The sequence below is a fragment of the Oncorhynchus clarkii genome, chromosome 7, assembly GCF_045791955.1.
Source record: "Oncorhynchus clarkii lewisi isolate Uvic-CL-2024 chromosome 7, UVic_Ocla_1.0, whole genome shotgun sequence".
In the NCBI taxonomy this organism is placed as follows: Eukaryota; Metazoa; Chordata; class Actinopteri; order Salmoniformes; family Salmonidae; genus Oncorhynchus; species Oncorhynchus clarkii.
In genome coordinates, this window is record NC_092153.1 from 61,499,060 (window position 1) to 61,521,033 (window position 21,974).

Sequence of the window (21,974 nt, forward strand, 5' to 3'; positions counted from 1 at the left end):
AAACAAACGTAAAACACGAATCAAAATACAAACACTACAAAATAATAAACGTAATGAAAACCGAAACAGCCTAAACTGGTGCAAACTAACACTAAGGACAATCACCCACAACAAACTCAAAGAATATGGCTGCCTAAATATGGTTCCCAATCAGAGACAACGATAAACACCTGCCTCTGATTGAGAACCACTTCAGACAGCCATAGACTTAACTAGAACACCCCACTAGCTACAATCCCCATACATACACACCACATACAAAAACCCATGCCACACCCTGGCCTGACCAAATAAATAAAGATAAACACAAAATACTTTGACCAGGGTGTGACAGAACCCCCCCCCTAAGGTGCGGACTCCCGAACGCACCTCAAAACAATAGGGAGGGTCCGGGTGGGCGTCTGTCCATGGTGGCGGCTCCGGCGCGGGACGTGGACCCCACTCAATCAATGTCTTAGCCCCTTCTCCTCGCGTCCCTGGATAGTCCACCCTCGCCGCCGACCATGGCCTAGTAGTCCTCACCCAGAAACCCACTGGACTGAGGAGCAGATTGGGACTGAGGGGCAGCTCGGGACTGAGGCAGCTCGGGACTGAGGGGAAGCTCAGGAGTGAGAGGAAGCTCAGGAGTGAGAGGAAGCTCAGGCAGGTTGATGAATCTACCAGATCCTGGCTGGCTGGTGGTTTCGGCAGATCCTGGCTGACTGGCAGATCCTGGTCGACTGGCAGATCTGGAAGATCCTGGTCGACTGGCAGATCTGGAAGATCCTGGTCGACTGGCAGATCTGGAAGAGTCTGGTCGACTGGCAGATCTGGAAGAGTCTGGTCGACTGGCAGATCTGGAAGAGTCTGGTCGACTGGCAGATCTGGAAGAGTCTGGTCGACTGGCAGATCTGGAAGAGTCTGGTCGACTGGCAGATCTGGAAGAGTCTGGTCGACTGGCAGCTCTGGCTGCTCCATGCTGACTGGCTGCTCCATGCTGACTGACAGCTCTGGCTGCTCCATGCTGACTGGCAGCTCTGGCTGCTCCATGCTGACTGGCTGCTCCATGCTGACTGGCAGCTCTGGCTGCTCCATGCTGACTGGCTGCTCTGGCTGCTCCATGCTGACTGGCTGCTCCATGCTGACTGGCTGCTCCATGCTGACTGGCGGCCCTGGCTGCTCCATGCTGACTGGCGGCCCTGGCTGCTCCATGCTGACTGGCGGCCCTGGCTGCTCCATGCTAACTGGCGGCTCTGGCGGCTCCTTGCAGACTGGCAGCTCTGGCGGCTCCTTACAGACTGGCAGCTCTGGCGGCTCCTTACAGACTGGCAGCTCTGGCGGCTCCTTGCAGACTGGCAGCTCTGGCGGCTCCTTGCAGACTGGCAGCTTTGGCGGCATCCTGCAGACTGGCAGCTTTGGCGGCATCCTGCAGACAGGCAGCTCTGGCGGCTCCTTGCAGACTGGCAGCTCCTTGCAGACTGGCAGCTCCTTGCAGACTGGCAGCTCTATGCTAACTGGCAGCTCTATGCTAACTGGCAGTTCTGAACAGGCGGGAGACTCCGGCAGCGCTGTAGAGAAGGAAGGCTCTAACAGCGCTAAACAGGCGGGAGACTCCGACAGCGCTGGAGAGGAGGAGGGCTCCGACAGCGCTGGACAGGCGAGGCGCACTGTAGGCCTGATGCGTGGTGCTGGCACTGGTGGTACTGGGCCAAGGACACGCACAGGAAGCCTGGTGCGGGGAGCTGCTACCGGAGGGCTGGGGTGTGGAGGTGGTACTGGAAAAACCGGACCGTGCAGGCGCACTGGAGCTCTTGAGCACCGAGCCTGCCCAACCTTACCTGGTTGAATGCTCACGGTCGCCCTGCCAGTGCGGAGAGGTGGAATAGCCCGCACTGGGCTATGTAGGCGAACCGGAGACACCGAGCGCAAGGCTGGTGCCATGTAAGCCGGCCCAAGGAGACGCACTGGGGACCAGCTGCGTAGAGCCGGCTTCATGGCATTAGGCTCGACGCTCAATCTAGCCCGGCAGACACGCGGAGCTGGAATATACCGCACCGGGCTATGCACCCGCACTGGAGACACCGTGCGCACCACTGCATAACACGGTGCCTGTCCGGTCTCTCTAGCCCCCCGGTAAGCACAGGGAGTTTGCGCAGGTCTCCTACCTGGCTTAGCCATACTCCCTGTTAGCCCCCCCCCAAGAAATTTTTGGGGCTGCCTCTCGGGCTTCCTTGCCAGCCGTGTTCCCTCATATCGCCGGCTCCTCTCTCCGGCTGCCTCAGCTCTCCTAAGTGCCTCCACCTGTTCCCATGGGAGGCGATCTCTTCCAGCCAGTATCTCCTCCCAAGTGTAACAGCCCTTGCCATCCAAAACGTCCTCCCATGTCCATTCCTCTTTACGCTGCTGTTGCTGCCTGTTGACACGCTGCTTGGTCCGTTGGTGGTGGGTGATTCTGTAACGGTTTTCTTGATGCGAAGGAGAGTCGGACCAAAATGCGGCGTGTAGATTGCGATCCATGTTTATTAAACAAACGTAAAACACGAATCAAAATACAAACACTACAAAATAATAAACGTAATGAAAACCGAAACAGCCTAAACTGGTGCAAACTAACACTAAGGACAATCACCCACAACAAACTCAAAGAATATGGCTGCCTAAATATGGTTCCCAATCAGAGACAACGATAAACACCTGCCTCTGATTGAGAACCACTTCAGACAGCCATAGACTTAACTAGAACACCCCACTAGCTACAATCCCCATACATACACACCACATACAAAAACCCATGCCACACCCTGGCCTGACCAAATAAATAAAGATAAACACAAAATACTTTGACCAGGGTGTGACATACACTTTGTATTTATGAAGGATCCCCATTAGTTGCTGCCTTGGCAGTAGCTACTCTTCCTGCCATCCAGCAACATTAAGAAAGGTATATACAGTTTAAAATATTACATGACATTACATTTCATAACACTTTACCCAATACATTTAGTGTGTTCCCTTAGGCCACTACTCTACTATCACATATTTACAATACAACATCCATCTGTACGTGTTTGTAGAGTGCGCGTCTTATCATGTGTATGTGCGTCTCTTCACAGTCCCCGGTGTTCCATAAGGTGTATTTTTATATCAGTTAGCTGATGGCTCTATGTAGTACTGTGCACCTCCTATAGTCTTATGTTGACTTGGGGATTCTGAAGAGACCTTTGGTGGCATGTCTTGTGTTGTATGCATGGGTATCCACGCTGTATTCTAGTAGTTTAAACAGACATTTCGATGCATTCAGCATGTTAACACTTCTTACAAAAACAAGTACTAATGAAGTCAATCTCCTCCACTTTGAGCCATGAGAGACTTACATGCATATTATTAATGTTAGCTCCCCATTTACATTTAAGGGGCAGTTGTGCTGCTTTGTTCTGAGACAATTGTAATTTTCAGAGGTCCCTCTTTGTGGCACCTGACCACACAACTGGACAGTAGTCAAAAGTGGTTTGTCCTTTAAAATTTGCAACGTACTGCAGCACAGCTTGCATGGTGCCACATAATTCTATGGCACGTTATCCTCTGACACCGCCTGGTATAGAGGTCCTGGATGGCAGGAAGCAAGGCCACAGTGATGTACTGGGCCGATTGCACTACCCTCTGTAGTGCCTGGAAGTCGGAGGCTGAGCAGTTGCCATACCAGGCAGTGATGCAACTCTCGATGGTGCAGCTGTAAAACATTTTGAGGATCTGAGGACCCATGCCAAATCTTTTCAGTCTCCTGAGGGGGAATAGGTTTTGTCGTGCCCTCTTCACGACTGTCTTGGTGTGCTTGGACCATGTTAGTTTGTTGGTGATGTGGACACCAAGGAACTTGAAGCTCTCAACCTGCTCACTGCAGCCCCGTTGATGAGAATGGGGGCGTGCTCGGTCCTCTTTTTCCTGTAGTCCACAATCATCTTCTTTGTCTTCATCACATTGAGGGAGAGTTTGTTGCCCTGGCACCACATGGCCAGGTCTCTGACCTCCTCCCTATAGGCTGTCTCGTCGTTGTCGGTGATCAGGCTTACCACTGTTGTGTCATCGGCAAACTTAATGATGGTGTTGGCGTCGTGCCTGGCCGTGCAGTCATGAGTGAACTGAGCACACACCCATGAGGGGCCCCTGTGTTGAGGATCAGCGAGGCGGATGTGTAGTTACCTACCCTTACTACCTGGGGGTAGCCCGTCAGGAAGTCCAGGATCCAGTTGCAGAGGGAGGTGTTTAGTCCCAGGTTCTAGGGTTTCTGGGATAATAGGTGTTGATGTGAGCCATGACCAGCCTTTCAAAGTACTTCATGGCTACAGACATAAGTGCTACGGGTTGGTAGTCATTTAGGCAGGTTACCTTAGTGTTCTTGGGCACCGGCACTATGGTGGTCTGCTTAATACATGTTGGTATTACAGACTCGGACAGGGAGAGGTTGAAAATGTCAGTTTAGACACTTGCGTAAAGGCACTTGGTCCCAGTGATGTACTGGGCAGTACTCACAACCCTCTGTAGCACCTTACGGTCAGATGCCAAGCAGTTGCCAAACCAGGCGGTGATGCAACCGGCCAGGATGCTCTCGATTGTGCAGCTGTAGAATTTTGAGGATCTGGGGACCCATGGGTCTAGGATTTCTTTTTTTCCCCCCTCTGGTTTCACATGTGACATGCTGGTAGAAATTAGGTACAACGGATTTAAGTTTGCCTGCATTGAAGTCCCCGGCCACTAGGAGCGCAGCTTCTGGATAAGCATTTTCTTGTTTGCTTGTAAAGCTTGTTGAGTGTGGTCTTAGTGCCAGAATTGGTAGTAAATAAACAGCTACAAATAATATAGATGAGAACTCTCTTGGTAGATAGCAGAGTTGGTTAGGTGCACGTAAAACAGCAGCCATCCCCTCCGGCGCCATTAAAGTGGAGTCATATGCATACATAGCCACACTGGCTTTACTCAAGGCCAGTGGCATGTCATTGGTAAAGATTACTTTTTTCAAAGGGCCGAGACAGCTGCCCTGGGGAATTCCTGATTCTACCTGGATTATGTTGGAGAGGCTTCCATTAAATAACACCCTCTGTGTTTTGTTAGACTGTTAACTCCTTATCCACAATATAGCAGGGGGTGTAAAGCCAGAACACATACGTTTTTCCCATCAGCAGACTATGTCAAAAGCTGCACTGAAGTCCAACAAAACAGCTCCCACAATCTTTTTATTGTCAATTTCAATTTCTCTATGCATCAGTCATTTTTTTACCTTTATTTAACTAGGCAAGTCAGTTAAGAACAAATTCTTATTTTCAATGACGGCCTAGGAACAGTGGGTTAACTAGCTGTTCAGGGGCAGAATGACAGATTTGTACCTTGTCAGCTCGGGGATTTGAACGTGCAACCTTCCGGTTACTAGTCCAACGCTCTAACCACTAACTAGGCTACCCTGCCGCCCCAAGTCCTGTGCTTGTTGAATGTCCTTCCCTATAAGCGTGCTGAAAGTCTGTTGTCAATTTGTTTATTGTAAAATAACATTGTATCTGGTCAAATAAAACAAACTATTTTTGTTTGTCAGGCCGATTGGTTGGCTATTTGAGTTTCCTTCCAGGCCTGAGGACACACACTTCCTAGCAGGCTTAGATTGAAGAGATGGCACATAGGAGTGGCAATATCGTCCGCTATTATCCTCAGTCATTTTCCATCAAAGTTGTCAGACACCGGTGGCTTGTCATTGTTGATAGACAAAAAAAAGTAACTTCTTCCACACTCACTTTACGGAATTCAAAATGTACCTTTACCTTTTTCATGTAAATTTACCTTTTTCATAGTGTAGTTTCTTCTTATTTTTATTCAGTTTAGTCTATTTGCAGTACGTTTGCTAATTGGTTATGTAGCCAGACTTATTTACCATTCCTTTTGCTTCATCCCTCTCAACAATACAATGTTTAATGACACGGAGGCCTTTTTCTAAAATGTTTTATGGAGATTGGAGAACACATTGGGAGGGATCTTAGATTCTGTATAAAGGAATGGTCTTTCTAGATCCTTGATATGCTTCGTCTGCGCTTATGGATTGCCCTTTTCAATTTAAACCACAGGTTTTCAATGGGGTTCAAGTCCGGAGATAGATGGCCATTGCAAAATGTTGATTTTGTGGTCAATTAACCATTTCTTTGTGGATTTTCATGTGTGCTTGGTGTTATTGCCTTGCTGGAAGATCCACGGCATTGGCACTTGGATTGGAACCGGTGCTATGGTCAGATGACATGAAAATAGAGCTCTTTGGCCAGACACACCAGTAGTGGGTTTGGTGTTGAAAAACAGAAGCATATGGAGAAAAGTACCTCATACCAACAGTACCTCATACCTCAAGTGGAAAATGGCGCCGACAGAGATGGTTGCCTTGTTTCGAGTCCTTAGGAAACTATGCAGTATTTAGTTTTAATGTATTATTTCTTACATTGTTACCCCAGGAAATCTTAAGTCTTATTACATACAGCCAGGAAGAACCATTGGATATAAGAGCGACGTCAATTTACCAACATTACGACCAGGAATACAACTTTCCTGAAGCGGGTCCTCTGTTTGGCCCACCACCCAGGACAATGGATCTAATCCCAGAAGCTGACCCAAAACAACGACGCAGCAGGAGGGGCAGACGGTGCGGCCTCCTGGTCAGGCTGCATAGATGTGCACATCGCCCACTGCTCCAGAGTATACTACGCGCCACTGTCCAGTCTCTTGACAACAAGGTAGATGAAATTCGAGCAAGGGTTGCCTTCCAGAGAGACATCAGAGATTGTAACATTCTCTGTTTCATAGAAACATGTCTCTCTCGCGGGATATGTTGTTGGAATCCGTTCAGCCACCAGGCTTCTCCATAAACACCTCTGGGAAGAGGAAGGACGGGGGTGTATGCTTCATGATTAACGACTCATGGTGTAATCATAACAACATACAGGAACTCAAATCCTTCTGCTCACCCGTCCTAGAATTCCTTACAATCAAATTCCGGTCATAAGACAATTCTCGTCAGTTATCGTCACAGCCGTGCACATTCCCCCTCAAGCAGACACCATTACGGCCCTCAAAGAATTTCACTGGACTATATGCAAACTGGAAATCATACATCCGGAGGCTGCATTTATTGGAGCTGGGGATTTTAACAAAGCAAATTTAAGAACAAGGCTACCTAAAATCTATCAGCATATTGATTGTAGTACTCGCGGGGGTAATACGCTCAATCACTGCTACTCTAACTTCCGCGATGCATACAAAGCCCTCCCCCGCACTCCCTTCGGCAAATCCCACCACAACGCCATCTTGCTCCTACCGTCTTATTAGGCAGAAACTCAAACAGGATGTACCAGTGACTAGAACCATTCAACGCTGGTGTGGCCAATCGGAATCCACGCTTCAGGATTGTTTTGATCATGCGTACTGGGATATGTTCCGGTCAGCCCCAACAGGTCCACATACGATGCAAACGCCATCACACTGCCCTATCACATCTGGACAAGAGGAATACCTATGTAAGAATGCTGTTCATTGACTACAGCTCAGCATTCAACACCATAGTGCCCTCCAAGCTCATCATCATTTGAAGGGCACCCCCAAGTAGTGAATGTAGGAAACAACATCTCCACTTTGCTGACCCTCAACACTGGGGCCCCACAAGGGTGCGTGCTCAGCCCCCTCCTGTACTCCCTGTTCACCCACGACTGAGTGGCCATGCACGCCTCCAACTCAATCAGTTTGTAGACGACACAACAGTAGTTGGCTTGATTACCAACAATGACGGGGCAGCCTACAGGGAGGAGGTGAAGGCACTCGGAGTGTGGTGTCAAGAAATCAACCTCTCACTCAACGTCAACAAAACAAAGGAGATGATCGTGGACTTCAGGAAACAGCAGAGGGAGAATCCCCCTATCCACATCGAGGGGACAGCAGTAGAGGTGAAAAGTTCCTTGGCGTAAACATCACACAAACTGAAAAGTCCACCCACACAGACAGTGTGGTGAAGGCGCAAAAACCCTGACAAACTTCTACAGATGCACAATCGAGAGCATCCTGTCGGGCTGTATCACCGCCTGGTACAGTAACTGCTCCGCCCATAACCGTAAGGCTCTCCAGAGGGTAGTGAGGTCTGCACAACGCATCATCGGGGGCAAACTACCTGCCCTCCAGGACACCTACACCACCCGATGTCACAGGAAGGCCAAAAAGATCATCAAGGACAACAACCACCCGAGCCACTGCCTGTTCACCCCGCTATCATCCAGAAGCCGAGGTCAGTACAGGTGCATCAAAGCAGGGACCAAGAGACTGAAAAACAGCTTCTATCTCAAGGCCATCAGACTGTTAAACAGCCATCACTAACATTGAGTGGCTGCTGTCAACATACGGACTCAACTCCAGCCACTTTAATAATGGAAAAATTGATGTAATAAATGTATCACTAGCCACTTTAAACAATGCCACTTCATATGTTTACAAATCCTACATTACTCATCTCATATGTATATACTGTACTCTATACCATCTACTGCATCTTTCCTATTCCGTTCAATACCATCACTCATTCATATATATTTTTTTAATGTACATATTCTTATACATTCCTTTACACTTGTGTGTATAAGGTAGTTGTTGTGAAATTGTTAGGTTAGATTACTCGTTGGATATTACTGCATTGTCGGAACTAGAAGCACAAGCATTTCGCAACACTCGCATTAACATCTGCTAACCATGTGTACGCGACAAATCAAATTTGATGATTTGATTTGGGCCATTGAGGGTTCTCTTCCCCCTCGCTTCTATCCTAAAAAATCTCCACTACCAAAGGAATCATAGCTGTAATCCAGATCTGCATCAAGAAAAGATGCACTCGAGTGAGGAGGTGGGGTAGCCTGTCGTTGGTTGTCTCTGACGCCACTGCTCGTTTGTCTACGGCCTTGCCGGGGATTCCCTCCCCAGCTACACCTCGTTCTGTTTATAGTCATTGGAGTGTCAATCGAACTCCTTTATCTTCCTCGCTCTGATGTCCTACTCCAGGTCAGTCTTGAATTTCAGAAGTGTGCTTTCCATACTTGTGAGTTTCTCTGGGTCAGTTATTGAGGCGTGCAGGTGTAATCTCACCGCTTGTATCTTCTCACATATTCCATCCATGAATAATGAGAACCATGAACACAAATGAGCATTTGTTCGTTATTTAGCACACACCGGTCACAAAGTCTCATTGTCTCTGCAGATTGTGGGTGCCTTCTGGATTCTAAGGCATCATGGAATCAGTTTCTTGTGAGTGGAGATGCAGATGAATCCCTCTGTCATATAGGTGTTTCAGTCTCTTTTGTAGTGAATCCGTTGTTTTAACTGGATCAACATGATTGTCAAACAAAGTGTCATAATGTGGGCATAATCTTCCGTTGTGAATTCAAATGTCTTATGGAGGTTAAAATCCTCTTCGTTTCGATTTGTCATCTCAGATTGACACACAAATGGAAGTGCGTAATGGAGTCTTGCAGCTTGGAGTGTGAAAAGGAAATACCATCTACAGAAAAGTTTGTGGTCATACGCACTTCCTAAAAAACTTCAGTGCTGGGCTAATACAGAATACTTGTAAAGAACAGAACCGGCAACTGTAAAAAATAAAAATAAAAAAAAAGATTACATTGGAAACAGTTGGAATACCCGCCGATATGACCATTACGCGCAGTGGCGGTAGATAAAATGACAGTGACGTATTTCAAAAACGACTTGTGTACCTCTAATAATTTGATATCAATGAGATGGGTACATGTAGTAGCTACAGAATAACTAATATATATATATATATATATATATATATATATATCACACACACACAGATTTTCTATTGGGTTCAGGTCTGGAGACTGGCTAGGCCACTCCAGGACCTTGAGATGCTTCTTACGGAGCCACTCCTTAGTTGCCCTGGCTGTGTGTTTCGGGTCGTTGTCATGCTGGAAGACCCAGCCACGACCCATCTTCAATGCTCTTACTAAGGGAAGGAGGTTGTTGGCCAAGATCTCGCGATACATGGCCCCATCCATCCTCCCCTCAATACGGTGCAGTCGTCATGTCCCCTTTGCAGAAAAGCATCCCATAAGAATGATGTTTCCACCTCCATGCTTCACGGTTGGGATGATGTTCTTGGGGTTATACTCATCCTTCTTCTTCTTCCTCCAAACACGGCAAGTGGAGTTTAAACCAAAAAGCTCTATTTTTTGTCTCATCAGACCACATGACCTTCTCCCATTCATCCTCTGGATTATCCAGATGGTCATTGGCAAACTTCAGACGGGCCTGGACATGCGCTGGCTTGAGCAGGGGGACCTTGCGTGCGCTGCAGGATTTTAACCCATGATGGCGTAGTGTGTTACTAATGGTTTCCTTTGAGACTGTGGTCCCAGGGATTTGAACTTGCAACCTTTTGGTTACTAGCCCAACACTCTAACCACTAGGCTACTTATTCCACAACTAAGTCAAATGTCAGATCTGACTTCCCCTTTCCCTCCTGAGTAACCAGTAAACATTTGCCTGCTTCAACTTTCTTTGTCACGTCCTCCGCATTCATTTAGCTGTCGACATTACTGTGTTTGGAATTTGTTATAACCAATTTATTGAGGTGATTATTAGGGATGCACGATATATCGGTGAAGATATCGGAATCTGACGATATTAGCTAAAAATGCCAACATCGCCAATGGCCCAATGTCTAGTTTAACGCCAATGTGCAAAACCGATGTCAAAGCTGACGTGCATACCTATATGACGTGCATACTAACATGACGTAATGACGCCACGTAAAATGTAGTGCTACACATGCAACACAGTATTCCTAACCTAGACCACAATGTCTGCTGCGTGGATCGAGCAGTCATTTGAAAGAATATTTCAGCGAGACAACTCAAAAAGGTGAAATCCAATAATGCCAAGATAATAGAATTCATTGCCCCTTCTCTGTCGTGTGTGATGTTGGCTTTCAATGAATGGTCGAGCACCAGTACACACTAAGTTACCAAGTCCTTACTCACACATGCTTTTTCAGTTCTGCCCACAAATTTTCTATAGGATTGAGGTCAGGGGTTTGTGATGGCCACTCCAATACATTGACTTTGTTGTCCTTAAGCCATTTTGCCACAACTTTGGAAGTATGCTTGGGGTCAGTGTCCATTCGGAAGACCCATTTGCGACCAAGCTTGAACTTGACTGATGTCTTGAGATGTTTCTTCAATATAGCCGCATCATTTTCCTCCCTCATGTTTGCTCTATTTTGTGAAGTGCACCAGTCCCTCCTGCAGCAAAGCACCCCCACAACATGATGCTGCCACCCTCGTGCTTCACGGTTGGGATGCTGTTCTTCGGCCTGCAAGCTCCCCCCTTTGTCCTCCAAACATAACAATGGTCATTATGGCCAAACAGTTCTATTTTTGTTTCATCAGACCAGAGGACATTTCTCAAAAAAGTATGATCTTTGTCCCCATGTGCAGTTGCAAACTGTAGTCTGGCTTTTTTATGGCGGTTTTGGAGCAGTGGCTTCTTCCTTGCTGAGCGGCCTTTCAGGTTATGTCGATGTAGGACTCGTTTTACTGTGGATATAGATACTTTTGTATCTGCTGAGGAAGAGGCCACGGACAGATAGAGGAGAAACTTCACTGCTTGAAATCCTGGTAGAGAATGAAACGACTGAACAAATGAACAATGAAACAGCACAGCAAGTAAGTGAATGAAATAGGTTTTGATTATGTTTTACTGGTAATGGAGTATACGTAAATGGCAACAAAATAACTTTTTGGTGAGTGTTGTGTGGTGTGTGTGTGTGTGTAACCTTAATTTAACTAGGAAAGTCAATTAAGAACCAATTCTTATTTACAATGACTATACACTCTAAACACTAGGCTACCAGAGTGGTTGGGTTCAATTCAGTTGAAGGCATTCAGTTGTACAACTTTCCCCATATGGAAAAATGATTTTAAACATGTAGACCAAGCGATTGGTCGAAAGAACAAAACAACTCTAGGTCGACCAAGATTTTTTTTAGTCAGGGACAGCCATAAAAGCAACATTTTGCAATGGCCATCTTGGTCTCCAAACCCCACTGAAAACCTGTGGATTGAATTGAAGAGGGCAGTCAATAAGAGCAGACGAATGATATCAAGGATCTGAAAAGATCATAAAACATTTTGGAAAAAGGCTCAGTGTCGTTATCCTTGCAAGGGGAGGGTGCTTGAGTATTGAAACCAGGTGTGCTCATAATTTGGACCCCTATCTTTAAAAAAAGGAGAATTGTATTTCTTGTTATACAAAAGCTCTTTCTTTGAGCAATTGTATTATAAAATAATTGACCCATTTTTTTGGAGCATACAATATAGCGCTGTATTTGCATTATTTATTTTATTCAGTATTTCAAGGGTACCAATAATTATAGACCTGATTGTTAAGTCTTGCATGCTTCACAACACAAGGCCAAGTAGTGATCTCAACGTTGGTCAAATGTTCATAAAGTGGTGATGTGGAACGTTCAAAACAGATCTCTTATTCTTTAATGTTGAGGAACATTGGGCCTATTTCTATATTCCCTTTTAGACGATGTCATTGAAATTATCCCAAACTGATGCTGGAATGTTGAGGTATATTCAAAACTTTGTTTGAAAGAGGAAATTTTAGAATGTGGAGAAACATATTTTTAAGCTAAGAAGGGGCCCGACACATACTTGCCATCATCAGCGTGGTAGGCCACTGAGTGCGGGAGCCAGCCAGGCTGATGGTCCAGCTTGTAGTACTGAGGCACCAGGCCAACAGCAATCATCCCCCTCACCCCTGTGTCAATGATGGTCACCTGGAGGAGTATATGGAGAAGAATCCAGATGCAGCAGAGTATTTGTAAAATTATTCTTCTCAATTGTTGACAAACATGCACCTGTTAATAAACTTACCGTGAGCCCCCTGGATCAACGATTATATATACAATTATATTACTAAAACAAGATCATTGACAAACTATGGTAAAAGACTTGAGCATCTTAAATGACTTCATGGGCAGAAAACCCAATTCATCTTCATCATACATTGAAGTTGATGGGTCATTTATAATAAAACCTTTTGACATAGCCAAATCATTTAAAATACTATTTCAGCTTTAAAGTGAACAAACTGAGAAAATTTAACAGTGAACCATTATATTTGTGTTTTGAAGATCTAATAAGGAAAGAGAAGTATTGCCGTTTTGAATTCTGTCAAGTTTTTGTGGAAGAGTTGGAAAAACAGTTGTTATCCATCAATAATGATAAGCCGCCAGGTATTTAAAACTTATATCGGGAACTATTGAGGATGGAAGCAGACTGTATTGCCACACCTATTTGCCATGTCTGTTACGTGTGCTCACTCTCCGGCCTCTAGGTCACCAGGCTGCTCGTTATGGCGCACACCTGTCACCATCGTTACGTGCACCTGCACGTCAGACTCAGACTCACCATTTGGTTCCTTCCCCTGGTGTCATTGTTTCTGTGTCATGTCTGTGCGTTGTTTGTGTTTCTTGTTTTGTTCATTTGTTTAATAAATTATGCACTCCCTGAACTTGCTTCCCGGCCCCCAGCGCACACATTACAATGTCTTTAACCAAAGCCTAAAGGAGTTTGTGTGTCCACAGGCATGGAAGGAAGCTAAAGTAGTTCCAATACCTAAAAATAGTGAAGAACTATTTACTAGCTCTTACAGCCAGCCAATCAGTTTGCCTTTTTTTGTAAACTGATGGGGAGAATTGCGATTTAACAAATTATGGTTGACCCAATTTAGCCGAATGGTCGATTGTTTGGCCGATAGGCTGTTGGTCGACCAAGATCTCTTTAGTCGAGCAATAGTAAAAACATATATACAGTTGAAGTCGGAAGTTTACTTACACCTTAGCCAAATACATTTAAACTCAGTTTTTCACAGCAAAGCACCCCTACAACATGATGCTGCCACCCCCATGCTTCACAGTTGGGATGGTGTTCTTCGGCTTGCAAGCATCCCCCTTTTTCCTCCAGATTTAGAAATTATGCTTTACAGCGAAAGCAATCCAAGCGTTCGTGTGAGTTTATCGATCGCATGACAAAACATTAAGTACACTTAGCATCAGGTAGCTTGGTCACGAATATCAGAAAAGCAATCAAATTAATTGTTTACCTTTGATGATCTTCGGATGTTTTCACTCACGAGACTCCCAGTTACACAACAAATGTTCCTTTTGTTCCATAAAGATTATTTTTATATCCAAAATACCTCCATTTGTTTGGCGCATTATGTTCAGAAATCCACAGGAAAGAGCGGTCAAGATAACGCAGACAAATTCCAAATAATATCCGTAATGTCTACAGAAACATGTTTTTATAATCAATCCTCAGGTTGTTTTTAAAATATATAATCGATAATATCAACCGCAAATGTCTTTCACAGTAGGAGAGGGAAAAGCAATACCTATCCAAACTCTGTTGCGTGAGCAAAACTCATGTGATCACTTGACGCGATGTTATCGTTCTGGCTCATTTTTTTTTTTTTAAAGCCTGAAAATATGTCTGAAGACTGTTGACACCTTGAGGAAGCGATAGGAAGATGAATCTGGTTGATATCCCTTTAAATGGAGCAATGGGAGGCTATGGAACATTGAGTTTTCAAAATAGAAGCCACTTCCTGGTTTGATTTTTCTCAGGGTTTCGCCTGCAATATCAGTTCTGTTATACTCACAGACAATATTTTGACAGTTTTGGAAACTTTAGAGTGTTTTCTATCCTAATCTGTCAAGTATATGCATATTCTAGTATCTGGTCCTGATAAATATGCTGTTTACTTTGGGAATGTTATTTTTCCAAACATAAAAATAGTGCCCCCTAGCTTCAAGAAGTTAAAACATGTTGGTATTACAGACTCGGACAGGGAGAGGTTGAAAATGTCAGTGAAGACACTTGCTAGTTGGTCAGCGCTTGCTCGCAGTACACGTCCTGGTAATCCGTCTGGCCCTGCGGCCTTGTGAATGTTGACCTGTCTAAAGGTCTTACTCACATCAGCTGTAGAGAGCGTGATCACGCAGTCTTCTAGAACAGCTGGTGCTCTCATCCATGTTTCAGTGTTATTTTCCTCGAAGCGAGCATAGAAGTTTAGGTCGTCCGGAAGGCTCGTGTCACTGGGCAGCTCTCGGCTGTGCTTCCCTTTTTGTAGTCTGTAATGGTTTGCAGGCCCTGCCACATCCGATGAGCGTCAGAGCCGGTGTAGTACGATTCAATCTTAGTCCTGTATTGACGCTTTGCCTGTTTGATGGTATGTTGGAGGGCATAGCGGCGTTTCTTATAAGCTTCTGGGTTAGAGTCTCGCTCCTTGAATGCAGCAGCTCTAGCCTTTAGCTCAGTGTGGATGCTGCCTGTAATCCATGGCTTCTGGTTGGGGTATGTACGTATGGTCACTGTGGGGACGACGTCGTCGATGCACTTATTGATGAAGCCAATGACAGATGTGGTGTACTCCTCAATGCCATCGAGGAATCCCGGAACATATTCCAGTCTGTGCTAGCAAAACAGTCATGTATTTTATTTATTTAACCTTTATTTATCTAGGCAAGTCAGTTAATAACAAATTCTTATTTACAATGACGGCCTACCAAAAGCTAAAAGGCCTCCTGTGGGGACGGGGGCCTGTAGCCTAGCATCTGCTTCATCTGACCACTTTTTTATTGATCTAGGTCACTGGTGTTTCCTGCTTACATTTTTGCTTGTAAACATGAATCAGGAGGATGGAATTATGGTCAGATTTGCCAAATGGAGGGCGAGGGAGAGCTTTGTATGCATCTCTGTGTGTGGAGTATAGGTGTTCCAGAGTTTTTTTCCCCCTCTGGTTGCACATTTAACATGCTGATAGAAATTTGGTAAAACCGATTTAAGTTTCCCTGCATTTAAGTCCCTGGCTACTAGGAGCGCCGCCTCTGGGTGAGCGTTTTCTTGTTTGTTTATGGCGTAATACAGCTCATTCAATGCTATCTTAGTGCCAGCCTCTGACTGTGGTGGTATATAAACAACTACAAAGAATATAGATGAAAATTCTCTAGGTAGATAGTGTGGTCTACAGCTTATCTACCTCAGGCGAGCAATAGCTTGAGACTTCCTTAGATATCGTGCACCAGCTGATGTTTACAAAAATACATAGGCCATCCCCCCTTGTCTTACCAGACGCCGTTCTATCCTGCCGGTACGTCATATAACCAGCCAGCTGTATGTTGATATTGTCGTCGTTCAGCCACGACTCCGTGAAGCATAAGATGTTACAGTTGTTAATGTCCTGTTGGTAGTTTAATCTTCCCAATAACTCGTCCATTTTATTGTCCAAAGATTGCATGTTTGCTAGCAGAATTGAGGAGAGTGGGGGTTTATTCGATCGCCTCCAACTCCTCAAAAGGTCTCCGTACTCTCTTTCTCCACCTCCTCTTCACACAGATCACTGGGGTCGGGGCCTGTTCCCGAGGGAGCCGTATATCCTTAGGCTCGTCAGAGTCGTGAAAGAAGAAAAAGGATTCTGCTAGTCCATGGTGAGTAATCGCAGTCTTGATGTCTAGAAGTTATTTTCGGTCATAAGACACGGTAGAGGCAACATTATGTATAAAAAGAGTTTAAAAAATAAGTTACGAACATCACAGAAACAAACAAAAATTTGCTATTCAAAATATTACAAGGTTTTCAGAGTTGTCGAATAAAGGAACCCCCAATCCTATCCATGGTAGGGATTGTATTAACAAAATATATAGGAAAACAATAAAATACAACAATTGATAAAGAAATAAACTACAACTACACTATACCATTCAAGACAGGGAAAGTTGTAAAATAATTATATTTATAGTACTTTACTAATAGATAAGACCGCATTAGAAGAAATGTAATTAGCTAAATAATACATCTTAAAATGTAAGGACACCGAACACAAAAGTACTCCGAATGAACATGGTAGGGGTAAAAACACAGCAAACAGAGGACATAGAAGGCACAGTATGTGGGTATGTGTGGGTGTATTGTGATGGAAGGTGGGGTGTGTGTTTTGTGTTTGGAAAAGTGTGGAGTTAAGTGAAAAAAGAAAATGGTTGCAAATCCCAGAGTGTCTGCGAGCATGGGTTGTGAGAGAGCTTTCAGTGTTGAGCAGTTATGGGATATAGCGTCATCAAGGCAAAGGGTGGCTACTTTGAAGAATCACAAATATAAAATATATTTATATTTGTTTAACACGTTTTCGGTTACCTCATGATTCCATGTGTGTTATTTCATAGTTTTGATGTCTCTCTATTCGACAATGTAAAAAACAGTACCAAACTTTTGACTGGTACTGTATATTATCTAGTATATGTAAAGACAAGATTAAATCAGGAATAGTCTGATGGGTGACAATATTAGCCTAATACTTGTGAATTATAGATTATCACTTGTGAATGATGTCCAGCATAAGAAACAACGCCTTTTTTTGCGACTTTTTCTAATCATAGTCGCACACCTCATTTAGCCTAGCCCATGGGCCTAGATGTTTTAATTTGTATCACAACTAAAGTGGCCAAATAACTTCTTAAAACGAAGCAAATTAATCTGCTTTACAAGGGGTGAAAAGCCTAACTGGCATACATAAACAGCGCGTGAGTTTCAAGTTTGGGGAAGATCATTTTCACCATAAACATGCACCTTTATGATAAAAGCATTACATGCATAATTGCATTTGCAGTCACTTTTGATAATGGTGTTTTCCGCTAATGGAACATTCAAGCCAATCTGCAAATAGCACACCCAACTACCTCATCCCCATATTGTTATTTATCTTCTTGCTCTTTTGCACCCCAGTATCTCTACTTGCACATCATCATCTGCACATATATCACTCCAGTGTTAATGGTAAATTGTAATTATTTCACCTCTATGGCCTATTTATTGCCTTACCTCCCGACTCGTCTACATGTGGACACACTGTATATAGATTTTTTCTATTGTGTTATTGACTGTACATTTGTTTGTGTGTAACTCTGTATTGTTGTTTTTGTCACACTGCTTCGCTTTATCTTGGCCAGGTCGCAGTTGTAAATGAGAACTTCTCAACTGGCCTACCTGGTTAAATAAAAGGTGAAATAAAAATAAAAGTCTACTACGATGCGAGCATTGCTGCGCTTATAATGTGAAGAAATAGCCCAATAGTTTATGAACATTTTAAGCTAAACTTTCTGATCTGTTGCGTTCGCCACATTGCAAAAATAAGTTTTTATGCTAGTGGTTGTGTTAATTGGGATCTATCACATCCCACAAATGTCCTAGACTATGTTTGGAATATTTATTTATTGCACAGAATACGTCTACTTTTATACTATGGGGGATAGTAGATTGACATAGACTAGTGCTTTTGCTGTTCATTATGCCTACTGATCTTGTTGGCTGACGAAAAGTAAATGCGGACATTACTTCCAATATCTTCAATATGCACCTTGGAATTGGATAAGGACACACGCAGTTGCGTCCCCGATGTATCGGTCTTCACTTGTAGCCTGTGAGTAAGACCCGATTGATTACATGATGGAGCACGTAGAACTCCGGGAGAAGGGCACAGGCCACTGGCCGCAAAAGGCATGGATTATTTTAGGGTGCATTACGGCCACACACATCATGCAGCCTTACAATGTATTAAAAATTCAAATATAGCGCAACGTTTGTAGAACAACTATAGTTACATTAATAACTCTAAATTAAGCATATAGGAAGATGTGTTTTTGGTAACCGCTCAACACAGAATAGCCGCATGTGCGCACTCCCTCAAATCGTTTGGAGAATATATCCTTTCCATTTTATTCAGCTTTTGTTCAATTGTACTCTTCATACTATAAAATAATACCACGGAATTCTAAGCAAATCTTGTCTGCTAAATCAACTAGTGTAGCCCACAGCCATTTGGCATATCCAGATCAGGGCCTAACATAAGGACAACTCGGAGTATGCTATTCTGTTCTTCAGAAATAGTCTACATTTTCTTCAAATCATGCTTCTTTAGAAGTGTCTAAAATAAAATGAAGGGTTTATTGTGAATGTGTTCGGCTATATTACATGGATTTATTAGACTTTCTAAAATGGAAATGTTCCAAAGGTCAGCATCAGTGGCTTGTAGACTATGTGTGGAAGCCAGGAGATGCTAAATGTGCTTATGTTAATTAACAGTCGATTACCGTGAGCCTGACAGTTATTTACTTGACAATCACCGGCTGACAAAATGTTATGACTGCCACAGCCCTAGACGTGATGCTTGGCATTCAGGCCAAAGAGTTCAATCTTGGTTTCATCAGACCAGATAATCTTTTTTCTCATGGTCAGTCATTTAGGTGCCTTTTGACAAACTCAAAGAAGGCTGTCATGTGCCTTTTACTGAGGAGTGGCTTCCGTCTGGACACTCTACCATAAAGGCCTGATTGGTGGAGTGCTGCAGAGATGGTTGTCCTTCTGGAAGGCTCTCCCATCTCCACAGAGAAACTCTGGAGCTCTGTCAGAGTTACCATTGGGTTCTTGGTCATCTACCTGACCAAGGCCCTTCTCCACCGATTGCTCAGTTAGCAAAGGGTCTGAATACTTATGTAAATGTGTAACCTTATTTAACTAGGCAAGACAGTTAAGAACAAATTATTATTAAAAATGACGGCCTACACTGGCCAAATTCGGATGACCCTGGGCCAATTGTGCGCCGCCCTATGGGTCTCCCAATCACGGCTGGTTGTGATACAGCCTGGAATTGAACCAGGATGTCTGTAGTGACGCCTCAAGCACTGAGATGCAGCGCCTTAGACCGCTGAGCCACTCTGGAGTGTATTTATGTTTTTTATTTTTAATACATTTGCAAACATTTCTAAAAACCTGTTATTGCTTTGTCATTGTTTGTTTTTTCCATTTTAGAATAAGGCTATAACATAACCTGAAACTAAACCTGAAAACATCAGACCACTTCAACCATAACATGACCATAAAGGCATTAGCAAGTTGTCCTAACATGCTGAGGGGGAAAAAAGTCCTCATTCACGATTCCCTGTGGGGGTGTCAGTCAGACAGATGCTCACGAGCACCTGCGACTACACACTTTCCTACCAAGGGCGATTAATTATGACATCATCCCTGGGGGGGGCGGCTCTAAGCGTGGATGGAGTGCAATCAGAGCACTGACGGATCCAGAGAGAAAAGGGGAAACCATTAAGTCCTTCCCCATGACCTCACTAGCATAGTCCCCAGAGTGTGAGAGAGAATATGCAGCAGTCTGTCTCAATGTTGTGTCATTGTATCATGTTCTGAATCCCATTTGGAGCTCCCTAAATCCTCAGTTAGACTAATGTGGGTTGTGTCCCAAATGGCACCTATGGGGCCGTGGTCAAAAGTAATGCCCCTTTAAAGGGAATAAGGTGCTATTTGGGACGTAAAAGACACTTCAAATGAGATGTACACAGGTGAGCTGGAGATGGGTGCTTTCCAACAGCCCACTGCTAAATGGTCTTAACCTCAAAAACCAAAAGCTTTGATACAAAATACAAGAACCACGAATTAAGTTAAACTTGCAGTTACATGATTTATTATTAAAATCAGTGGTTTGGCAATGATCGTCTTGAAAACATGGGAATATTTCAGTGGATGTGTAAAAAAAAAAAATAATAATTACATGGCTTCAGTCCTCTGTTCCATACACAAGGCTGTGTTTTATTCACTTTTAAAAGGATAGGAAGCAATTTTTTACTTAAATTTAGTGTGGTCAAAGACTTAGTTGTAGTCACGATGTGGTTAACTATAACTACAAACATAGTTATGTTTTAGAGTTTTTATATATTTATTAACTTATTTCCAGATATCTTCAGAACTACCCACAATGCACTATTTCTCAACATCATAGTGCTACCTAGCTAGTTCCAGCTTGCTAACATTAGCTACTAGCCATGCTAGCATGTAATTACATTCCAAACCAAGTGTTGGCGCTTGTGAGCTACTATGTACATCCACAAAGAAGAAACCATATTAATACATGCAGAAAATTGCATCTCCTCTTCTCCTGTGTGTTTGATAGTGGTAGTCTACCAGACAAAACAGAGATGCTTGTTCTAGGTCCCAAGAAACAAAGAGATCATCTGTTGCATTTGACAATTAATCTTAATGGTTGTACAGTCGTCTCAAATAAAACTGTGAAGGACCTCGGCGTTACTCTGGACCCTGATCTCTCTTCTGATCTCTCTGACGAACATATCAAGACTGTTTCAAGGACAGCTTTTTTCCATCTACGTAACATTGCAAAAATAAGAAACTTTTTGTCCAAAAATGATGCAGAAAAATTAATCCATGCTTTTGTTACTTCTAGGTTAGACTACTGCAATGCTCTACTTTCCGGCTTCTCGGATAAAGCACTACATAAACTTCAGTTAGTGCTAAATACGGCTGCTAGAATCCTGACTAGATCCAAAAAATGTATCATATCACTCCAGTGCTAGCCTCCCTACACTGGCTTCCTGTTAAGGCAAGAGCTGATTTCAAGGTTTTACTGCTAACCTACAAAGCATGACACGGGATTGCTCCTACCTATCGCTCTGATTTGGCCCTGCCGTACATACCTACACGTACGCTACGGTCACAAGACGCAGGCCTCCTAATTGTCCCTAGAATTTCTAAGCAAACAGCTGGAGGCAGGGCTTTCTCCTATAGAGCTCAATTTTTATGGAATGGTCTGCCTACCCATGTGAGAGACGCAGACTCGGTCTCAACCTTTAAGTCTTTACTGAAGACTCATCTCTTCAGTTGGTCATATGATTGAGTGTAGTCTGGCCCAGGAGTGTGAAGGTGAACGGAAAGGCTCTGGAGCAACGAACCGCCCTTGCTGTCTCTGCCTGGCCGGTTCCCCTCACTCCACTGGGATTCTCTGCCTCTAACCCTATTACAGGGGCTGAGTCACTGGCTTACTGGTGC

At 44.1% G+C, this 21,974-nt stretch overlaps 1 protein-coding gene across 1 annotated transcript in view; it reads right to left on the reverse strand.

The window, feature by feature from the left end:
• LOC139414374 (SPRY domain-containing protein 3-like) overlaps positions 1 to 21,974 on the reverse strand; it is a 67,562-nt gene that overhangs the window by 34,980 nt on the left and 10,608 nt on the right. The window contains exon 4 of the mRNA XM_071162289.1: positions 12,723 to 12,847. Coding sequence (XP_071018390.1) covers positions 12,723 to 12,847 — 125 coding nt within the window. The remainder of the gene's footprint in view (positions 1 to 12,722; positions 12,848 to 21,974) is intronic.